Genomic DNA, 11,238 nt, shown 5'->3' on the forward strand with positions numbered 1-11,238 from the left:
GTGTGTGTGTGTGTGTGTTGAAGCCGTTCTTTGGTATGCTCTGGGTCATTAGGTCATACCGAAGAGTGAAATTCCTCATCGTCTTAAGCTTTTTATTAGAGGCCTAAAGGGTTTGTGCCAAAATTGATATCTGGAACGGTTCATAAATCCCTCAACTGCAGCAGGACGATGCCAGGCCTGATTACAACAGTGTGGCTTTATAGACATAGAGAGGGTGTGCTTGACTGGCCTGCCTGTAGATCTGTCTACTATTGAAAATGTATGATGCATCATGCAGAGGAGAATCAGACAATGGCGACCGCGGACTGTTGAGCAGCTGAGGTCTCGTATGAAGCAAGAATGGAGAAAAATTCCACAATTAGTGTTCTCAGTTCCCAAACCAATAAAAAGTCTCATTAATAGGAAAGATATCATCTTTCACACACAGAGGGAAACACGCCTCTGACCCAACTTTTTTTTCTGAGTGTGTTACAGGCATCAAATTCTAAATGCATTTTTATTAAAATATAATTTCAATTACAATCAAAATTCGTCAGCGAGTCTGTCCTGGGTAGGGTCATGGTGGGTTTGGTTTTGAATCAAAGTACAACTTTTCTTTGAATATTTTTAGAATATTAACAAATATGAGGGATCTTCAAAAAGTTTCCACACTTTTTTAAACTCTATTTATTAAGAATTTCAACAAATCACATCACTTTTCTACACAGTCACATTCAAATGCATTTTTCTCAGCGTCGTACCAACTTTTTAATGCCATCAGCAAAAAATCTTTTGGTTGAGCGAGTAGCCACTGATGCAGCACTGTTTTCACATCATCATCACATGGAAATCTTCTTCCCCTCAAAGTTTTTTTGAGCACCGAAAATGTGGGAATCAGATGGAGCTAAATCCGGACTATAAGCGTCTCTCAGTCTCTCAGACACGAACGATTACTCCTCCTCCCACCCTCACCGTTAACCAAAGTATAAGAGTGCGGAAACTTTTTGAAGATCCCTCAGATATGTAGCAAAAGTCACTGTATTATGCACATTACATCAACAGAAACTAAAATTAATGAACATTGTAGTAACTAATCATAAGTCTATAATAATGTTGACTTGGGTTTGCATGCATACATATCATAATTTCATTTAATCATTATAGGTAATTAGGTGTAGCCTGATAAATGGATATTTTATGTTTTTATTTTATTTTTTTATTTAACATCAAATCCACAGCAGTATAAGTCATGTGGTCTGAATACTTTGTAAATCCACTGTACAGAAATACAGTAATAGACAGATTACAAATCTGTGCTTTCTGTTGTACATTGCTGACAACCACTGAACGCCTTTTAATTCGTCCTGAATACAGAGAAAGAAACTTACTTTAGCAATGTCTGCTGGCTCCTGTGCATAATCCTTGTTCTCCAGCACATCTTCTGGAGGGGTATACCACTCTCTTTTCTTCCTTTGTAATGTTTGCTGCTCTCGTCCATCAGCTTCAGCCTGGATTATCTGTTCATACACAAGTGCACAAATTAGGGATGTCCCGATCCGATCCCAAAGATCGGGTTCGGAGCCGATCAAGGCATTTTTTAATTGATCGGAATCGGCTTTACTAATGCCGATCGTAATCCCGATCTTTTGTTCTACGTCAGCATGTCCGCTGTGTGGAAATAGTTTCAAGTGAGAAGTAAAACAAGTTCAATGTGAGCGCTTCACGAGGCGGTGGGAGCAGAGCTGCGTTCATTACTGTAGAATTTTAGTATTTATATGGTGTGTGAGTCGAGGATCACTCCGGTTTACAAAACAACCTAGTGATGCACTCGTTTAATAAAGAAATAAATACACGGTATATTTCAGAATAGTCGGGAGCAGAACACTTTATTAACTTCTCCTGTTACGTACCGAATAGCGGAGAGCTAGAGTGAATTTCATGTTCTATGGAAGGCCTAAAGAATCAAAACACACTCACTTAGTGTACAAACGTCCCTTGTCACAATACAAGCACTTTAAGAACTGGCTTTCCTTCATAACAAAAGAGCCTTTCCATTTTACTGTAATGCTTTTAAGTAACTTTTTTTCTTATATTCAAGTTAAGCTGCTACACAGATTTCTGTTCATTTTTAGTGCATCACTGCATTAAACAGATTTTTTTTCTTCGAATGTAAAGTTTAAAGTAAAACTGTAATTATCTCACTCATTTTGATTGATTTTGTAAAAATACAAAAACATTAAGCCAATAGCTTGGATGCAGCATTTTTTCCCTACAGCACTGCAGAGCTATTTAGTTGTTAAACATGTACACTGGATTAATTTGAATAACTGTAATGTACTTGAAGTGTGCACTGTGTGAACAGTATTATCTAGTTCTTATCTAGACAATATCTAGAAAATACAAGTATCGGTTTGAGTATCGGTATCGGATCAGGATAAAAATTAATAATCGGGATCGGTATCGGAAACAAAAAAACGTGATCGGGACATCCCTAGCACAAATACATTCATATAGAGCCATGGTTGTGTTAGAATTCACATAAATCATTAAATAAAATACATAATCTATGTGGTCAAAAGGGGGCGACATGCTGACTCGGTGGGTAGCACTGTCACCTCACAGCAAGAAGGTCCTGGGTTCGATCCCCAAGCGGGGCGGTCCGGGTCCTTTCTGTGTGGAGTTTGCATGTTCTCCTTGTGTCTGTGTGGGTTTCCTCCGGGAGCTCCTGTTTCCTCCCACAGTCCAAAAACATGCAAGTCAGGTTAATTGGAGACACTGAATTGCCCTATAAGTGAATGTCTGTGTATGTGTGTGTGTGTGTGTGTGTGTGTGTGTTTGCCCTGTGATGGACTGGCGCCACATCCATGGTGTTACTGTGTGCTTTAAGCCCATTGAAAAGCTGGGATAGGCTCCAGCACCCTTCTTGCTGGAGGCGACAGTGCTACCCACCAAGCTACCCCTTACCCCACCACTTTCAGTAAATGGTTCTACCAAGATTTTAGAGCATCTGTGGACATTTGTGGTCAATTTCGCAAAATGCCATTTGTGAGGTCAGGCAATGATGATAATTATTCATCAGGGGTCAGGGTTCTGTGCAGGACACTGAAGTTCTTTCACAGCAAACCATATCTTTACAGCTGAGAGAAAGTGGAGGAAATCTAAGCTCAGTGGTGATCTCCACTCCTACCACGATCTGCTGTCCAGGTTCTCATCTGACGTGACTGCTGCAAAAACATCTTTTTACAAAGCCAAGCTTGAACAATCTGCTGCTGACCCACGTAAGCTTCATGCTATCTTTTCCTCTCTTTTAAACCCTCCTCCTCCTCCCCCTTCTGCCTCTCTCACTGCTACTGACTTTTCAACATTCTTTCAGGACAAGATCGACAAAATCAATCAATCCTTCTCTCCGACTGACCCACTTTCAACTGACCCTCAACCCACCAACACACTCACCAGCTTCACCCCACTCACCATGGATGAGGTTACACAGCTCCTCTCATCCAGCAATCCCACTACATGCGCACTTGACCCTATACCATCCACCATCCTCAAAGACATCTCACAGGACCTAATCCCCTTCATCACACCCATCATCAACAACTCCCTGACATCAGGTGTTGTCCCTACTGCATTTAAGAAGGCTCAGGTCATCCCCCTTCTTAAGAAACCTACACTAGACACTACAGACATCAACAACTACAGACCTGTCTCACTCCTCTCTTTTCTATCCAAAATTCTTGAACGTGCTGTCTATAACCAACTATCTGCCTTTCTCACTCAGAATGACCTCCACGATCCGTACCAGTCTGGCTTCAAGGCAGCGCATTCTACGGAAACCGCTCTTGTAGCGGTTACTGAGAAGCTTCATGCAGCCAAAGCAGCCAAACTGTCATCTGTCCTCATTCTTCTTGACCTCTCTGCAGCCTTCGACACAGTGAATCACAGCATTCTCTTGTCCACTCTCTCCAACCTTGGAGTAACAGGTTCAGCATGGCAATGGATGGCCTCCTACCTGGAAGGGCGCTCCTACCAAGTGTCATGGAGGGGATCCATATCTCCCCCATGCACTCTCTCAACCGGTGTTCCTCAGGGCTCTGTACTTGGCCCACTTCTTTTCTCTATCTACACCCGCTCTCTGGGCAAGGTCATAGCCTCCCATGGCTTCTCCTACCACTCCTATGCAGATGACACTCAGCTCATTCTGTCATTTCCTCCTTCAGACACGCAAGTCTCAGCTCGCATCTCAGCATGTCTGCAAGATATCTCACAATGGATGTCAGCTCATCATCTGAAACTTAATCCCAGCAAGACAGAGATGTTGCTCATTCCTGGAGATCAGTCTCCAACCCAGGACCTAGTAATTTCTCTGGATGACTCCCAGATCAGACCATCTGATAAGGTAAGAAGTCTTGGTGTTGTCCTTGATAACCAGCTGACATTCTCTCCTCATATAGCCAACATGACAAGATCATGCCGGTTCCTCCTCTACAACATCAGGAAGATTCGTCCATTTCTCTCCAGGGAAGCTACCCAGATTCTGGTGCAATCACTTGTAATCTCACGGTTGGACTACTGCAACTCCCTCCTGGCTGGAGCACCCATGTCCACGATTAAACCCTTACAGCTCATTCAAAATGCAGCTGCACGTCTGGTTTTTAACCAACCTAAACACTGCCACATCACCCCACTGCTGCGTTCTCTTCACTGGCTTCCTGTAGCTGCTCGCATTCAGTTTAAAACACTGACGCTCGCCTACAAAGCCAAAAATGGACCAGCCCCAAACTACCTTCGTGGCCTAATCAAACCCCGCTCTGTACCACGCAACCTCCGAGCCTCTAGTCTCGCTCGACTTGAGCCCCCATCCAGGACTAAAGGAAGACAAGCATCAAGGCACCTCTGTCTGTCCGAACATCTGAGTCTCTTGCTGTCTTTAAAAAACGATTAAAAACCCACCTTTTTACTAAACACTTAGGCTGACTTGTACTTATTTACTAACATTTTGTTCCATTCTTTTCCATTTAAAAAAAAAAAAAAAAAAAAAAAAAAAAGGCACTTTGGTTCTAACAGGTTTTAGCAGATTTGTGTTCTTTGACTGTTGTTTTCCCAAACTTGAGAAATGAAATGTTCACTATAGAAGCACTTCTGTAAGTCGCTCTGGATAAGAGCGTCTGCTAAATGCTGAAAATGTAAATGTAAATGTTTACAAACCTCGCCTTCTGAACAGGGTACAATTACATTTATGGCACTTGGCAGACGCTTTAATCCGAAGCGACTTACAACCTATACAATAAAAGCAACTGATAGTTAAGGGCCTGGCTTAACAGTGCACAACAGTGGCAACCTGGTAGTAGTGGGGCTTGAACTGGCAACCTTCCGATTGCTAGTCTAGTACTGTAGCCACAGAGCTACCACTGCCTCAGCCAGGGCTACAATCCAAAATGCATATATTTATATATTTTTGTCTTATTTAATTGATTTTATATACCTGTTAGTAATGGGTGTGGCTGAAACACATGAAACTAAATGAATTCAGGAGGGTTGTCCTGTCCACATACTTTTGGCTATATAGCGTTTATTGTGCAAACCCTATTCCCGAAAAAGTTAGGACAGTTGAATGCAATAAAGACAAGACACTTTTATTTCAGACGTAATGATTCACCTAGCAACCTAATTGTATTTTTAATGCCTGCAAGGGTTAGGACAGGGGCGTGTTGACCACTTTGTAACATCACTTTACCTTGAAATTAATAATTTTTTAAGGGCTTAGGTACTAAAGACACTAATTGTTGCCTTTCATGCATTGCATTTTCAATAGGACACAGATCTGGACTGCAGGCAGGCCAGTCAAGCACATGCACTCTGTGTGTAGAAACCCACACTATTATTTTAGTGAATTCAGAATGTGGCCTGGCATTGTCTTGCTGAGATAGTCATGGACTTCCTGGGACAAGACGTCACCTTGATGATAGCACGTCTCTCTAAAATCCCAATACACATCTCCACATCAATGTGCATGTCACCCATACCATGAGAGATGTTTTTGCACCTTTCACTGATAACAGACCGGAACACCCTTCCCATCTCTGGCGTAAAGATTTCGACATCCATTCTTCCCAAAAACAAGCTGAAACATGCACTCATCTAACCACAGCTCAGGTTTCCAGTATCTAAGATAAGCTAAGGCCCGAATAACTCAGTGGTGTTTCGGCATCTAATTGATGGATGACTGTCTATAGCATAATAAGAGTTTAAGGTTGACGCAGTGGTAGACTATGTTAAGTTACAACAGTTTTCCGAAGTACTCCCAATCCCATATGGATATATTCATCACGAAAGAATGATGGTTTTTCAAGCTCAGACCCCACACACATTCAACAGTGGTATATCCAGTTAATCTGACTTTATGTCTTTAGACTGTGGAGGAAACCCACACAGACACACAGAGAACATGCAAACTCCATACAGAAAGGACCAAGACCACTCCACCTGAGAACAGAACCCAGGACCTTCCTTTTATACCCAATCATGATTACCTTCCTAGTTCCTATAGTTGAATGTTTTATTTTTGTGGAAGTACATTTTCAGACCCATGTTGTCTTAACTTGGTCCCAATAAAGCTAATGTTTAAACAACTTAGACATTGTTTACACCAACATGTCAATTAGTTCTCTGAACCAACAGGATTGGTAAAGGTCACAGTGGGTCTGGTTCCACTGGGAAACAATAGGTGCAAACTATGAGTATCCTGGACAGATTGAAAAAAAATCTCATGCCTTCGGCCATTCACCACCAGACATAGCCAATCATGACTGTGTAGATGCCCGGCAGATAAGATCACAAAATCTGGACAGGAAACTGAAGGTCTGGTTAAAGGAGAGGGTTAAAGTAAATGTATATGCCAAAAAATCTATGAGGAATCAGCTCCAGGTAAAAATAGACTCATGGTAATGACGTGTTCTAATACAAAAAGTGAAAGTAAAGTTATATAGAAAATAAAGTTGCCCACTAAGGCACACTTAAATATAATTAAAACAATGTAATCATAGTGTAAAACAGTCCTTTTGAACTCTTTCAACATATTTCAAAACTTTTTAAATTAATATAACACTGCCCCTCCCGCTTGTCGCTGTTACAGCCTCCACCCTGTCTGGGAAGCTTTTCACAAGATTTTGGAGTGTATCTGAGAAAATTTGTGTCTTTTCAGTCAAAACAGTATTTGTGAGGTCAGGCACTGATCTTGAAGGACATGACTTGACTCACAGTTGATGTTCCAAATTAATCCCAAAGGCGTTTAGTGCAGTAGAAGTCTGGGCTCTGTGCAGGCCATTGGAGATGGTGACGCAATGGGTAGCGCTGTCACCTTACCGTAAGAAGGACCTGGATTTGATTCCCCGGACAGGTGTTCAGGGTCCTTTCTGTGTGGAGTTTGCATGTTCTCCTGTGTATGTGTGGGTTTTTCCCCGGCTGCTCTGATTATCTCTCACTAGTCTTTTAACTTGTAGGACAATTACAGCCTATGTGTGTTTGTGTGTGTTTGTGTTTGTCTGTCTGCCTCATCATGGCCTGGCAACCATTAATGCTTTTAGTCTAATTAATCAGAGCCTGATAAGAATAATGCAGTGGTAAAGCAGACAATAAATCAATTAATGATTTTACGCAGATGCAAACAATGGGTGTTGCCAAATCACCTAAACTTAGAAACAGCGTCCACAACATGCTTCATTAAAGTAAGTATCATTATTGCAATTGAAAAACTGCAATATGTGCACTTCCCAAACCTACGTTTTTAAAGTGCTTTACAGCAAAAGCGTGGCACTGTTAATAGAGGGGGTCCATTAGGAACAGAGTAGGTGCTGCACAACAACATTGGAGATGAGTACCTGGGTTCAATCCCCACCTCTAATCATTCACACACATTTCCTCTGTTTTCTCCCTCTTCCCAAAAGCATATCGGATGTGAATTGGGAATTAGGTCAGGTATAGCCTATTCAGGCAGCATTTCTGACGTGTTTCAACTGCTGCCACCCTGACTGAAATTAAGCGGTTGATGAAACGAAAGAATATGTACAAAAATTACATCGCTTATTTTTCAAAGCCAGGTTTAATTGTGTAATTACCCTATTAGTGATGGGACAGTGATAGCCTAGTGGGTGGAGCTGTGGGTTACTAACTGGAAAGTTGTGGGCTTGAATCTTGGCTCTATCGTACTGCCCCATTAGGCCCTTAAGCAAGGGCCTAAACCAAGGGTGCCCAATACACCGATCAAGATCTACCAGTCGATTGCACAGTGCAGGCTGGTAGATCGCCTCATTTAAACAGGTCAATGTGATTGACATGAAATGTGGCCACTGTTTCTTTAATTTGCGGTTCGTTACCATAACTACGGCAAGAAGGTCCTGGGTTCGATCCCCAGGTGGGGCGGTCTGGGTCCTTTCTGTGTGGAGTTTGCATGTTCTCCCCGTGTCTTCGTAGGTGTCCTCAGGTGCTCCGGTTTCCTCCCACAGTCCAAAGACGTGAAAATGAGGTGAATTGGAGATACTAAACTGTCCATGACTGTGTTTGATATAAACTTGTGAACTGATGAATCTCGTGTAATTAGTTACTACTGTTCTTGTCATGAATGTAACCAAAGTGTAAAACACGTTAAAATCCTAATAAACAAAAAAACAAACAAACCATAGCTATGCCTCAGCCAGCCTAAAGCCCTGCTGATCCAAAAAGTTTCATTCATCTTGCTGGCTGAGGAAAAATATCCAAACATAAGAAAATGTGCCACCTACTTATGTGAATCAGCCTTTTCCCACATGAAAATAATTAAGTCTAAATATCAGTCCACCTTTACTGATGAACACTTGGAAGACTTGAGCTTGAGAATTGGCATCAGCAGCTATTGTCCAGACTACATAAACCTGGCTGACACCATGCAGTGCATATCATCAGAATAAGGTTAGTGTGATTTCTCAGTCACTTCCCCTGTAATGCTGAATATCAATATAGGAACTAAAGTGCATCTGAAAAATAATGAGGCCAACCCTAAAAAGTAGATTGTGATGTCCTGTCGACTGAAATAGTAGATCTCAAGCCACAAACAGTGTGGGCACCCCTGCCCTAAACTCTATCGTCTCCAGGTTTGCTTCCAAAGAAGCGTAGATATAGTAGACCTAGGGTTGGGCGGTATGACGGTATTGCGGACGCCAAATTTCTGCTTCAAGTCCTTGAAAACTGAGACTTTAAGACATTCGTGCATCCACAGTAAGGGAGGAGTGGGAGTGGTAGGCGGTTGGAGCTCACTGATTGGTTGTGGGGGTTAGGGGTGTGCTTTATCGTATTATTTACGATAATACCGGTATAATTTTTTAAACAATAAAAAAATCCCATATCGTCATAATAGCGGTATTCTGAGTTGTTTACGTAATGACGTCACGCAGCTACGCATATGGCGTACGTTCGTTATGTGGGTCATTTGGGCACAGTAACAAGTATGGCGGAACGCGGCTCTGCGGTGGAAGAGCTCGTTCCAAAAAGGGGAGTGTGGAGGTGGTTTGGTTACAAAATATCAGATGCACAACAAACCACGGTAATATGTAAAGTATGTAAGAAGCATGTAACGACAAAAGGGGAAAACACAAGTAATCTGTTTCACCACCTCCGGCAGAGGCACCCGGTTCAGTACGAGGAAAGTCAAAAAAGCCGCGAAGAGAGCGCAGCGGCCAATGTGAGTAACGCTAACCCAAGCAGACAGTCTACGCTGACTCAGCACAGCATCGCCGCGTCTTTGGAAAGCTGCACTCCGTATGACAGAAACAGCAAACGCTGGAAAGAAATTACCAAAGCTATTGCATTTTGTTTAGCTATAGACATGATGCCAATTCAAACTGTTGAGAAGCAAGGCTTTATCCAGCTTATTAAAAGGCTAGACCGGAGATACAGAATCTCTACAAGGCAGTATTTTTCAAAGACAGCACTCCCGGACATGTAGAATCTCAGAAATGAAGGTGCATGTTTTGCACATCATGCCTTTTTTTGAAGGCAGTCTAGTTTGTGTTTGTTTTTCTGTTTACTGTGAAGCTTTTGAGTATCTTTGTATAATTGTTACTGTTAAAATTAAAAAATGTACTAAATTTTAGGCACTTTTGTTTTTTGAAGGATTTTTTGATACATTATTTATGTTACATTATTTTTATCGGAAAGACAAAATACAGAAAAGTGTGCGTAATTCTTACATACTTCTTACATATTTATATGAAGTGTTTGAAACATATTAATTTCTAATAAAACTTGAACATGTTTTCTTGAAATGAATAAAATATTTTTCAGTGTTTTGATATATCGCCAAAAATATCGTTATCGCAAAAATACCCTGAAATATCATGATATTATTTTAGGGCCATATCGCCCACCCCAAGTGGGGGTGCTCACTGTTTGAGGTGATAACACAGGGAGACAAGTGAAAAGCCACAAGCGCTAGCGTTAGCTGTGAGGTAAGCGGTCCGTGTACCTTTGGTCATTTGTTTTTCGCTTCAAATCCCAAGAAAAACAAGAAAACGGGTCGTTTTTAATTTCAAAAAACAATATTGAAAAATTTGAAAACGGGGCGTTATTCGTTTTTCATTTCAAGATCAAAAATCAAATAACAAACGAGCAGAAATTGAAAAACGGCTCGTATTTAAATTTTCCAAAATCAACATTTTTTATCAGTTCAACCGGAAGTAAACACAAGCGCCATGTATATTATACGCTTCATATAGACAGGGTAAATTAAGCACAAGTGTTGAGAAGACTGAAAAAAACATGTGCTGACATGTATTATATGCTTCATATAGACAGGGTAAATCAAGCACAAGTGTTGAGAAGACGGAGCATAAAGTAATAATAACATTACGCCGCGTCCCCTATTCTGACTTTTGTGTCTGCCAAACGGAGGCATTAAACGTAGCGTTCTCGTTAAACCCCCACTCAAATGTTTGGACTTGGAATTATTTTACATCACCGTCGCCACAACATTAACATTTACATTCATATTTTTTTACCGTATAAAACTCGATTCTGTAATACAGGCAGAACTAATCGTACACGTCACTGTGTAACTATTACAACATTTAATGCATTTTCATCAGCATTCTGCTTCATGCACTTTTAAGAAATAGCTTTAACTAAAAACTAACCAAATAACTTTTTGAAATATATTGAACTGTTTAGCCTGCTATTATTCTGTTTTGTGTGGGCAGTGAGAGATTATAATGACTAAATGTTATATGT

General features: G+C 41.1%; 1 protein-coding gene across 1 annotated transcript in view; it reads right to left on the minus strand.

Moving 5' to 3' along the window:
* Positions 1 to 1,919, minus strand: part of LOC134311965 (desmoglein-2-like protein) — a 43,190-nt gene extending 41,271 nt beyond the window's left edge. The window contains exons 1-2 of the mRNA XM_062993617.1: positions 1,890 to 1,919; positions 1,368 to 1,496 (exon numbers count right to left, since the gene is read on the minus strand). Coding sequence (XP_062849687.1) covers positions 1,368 to 1,496; positions 1,890 to 1,919 — 159 coding nt within the window. The remainder of the gene's footprint in view (positions 1 to 1,367; positions 1,497 to 1,889) is intronic.
* Positions 1,920 to 11,238: the final 9,319 nt, after the last annotated feature.

The sequence above is a fragment of the Trichomycterus rosablanca genome, chromosome 4, assembly GCF_030014385.1.
Source record: "Trichomycterus rosablanca isolate fTriRos1 chromosome 4, fTriRos1.hap1, whole genome shotgun sequence".
Taxonomy (NCBI): Eukaryota; Metazoa; Chordata; class Actinopteri; order Siluriformes; family Trichomycteridae; genus Trichomycterus; species Trichomycterus rosablanca.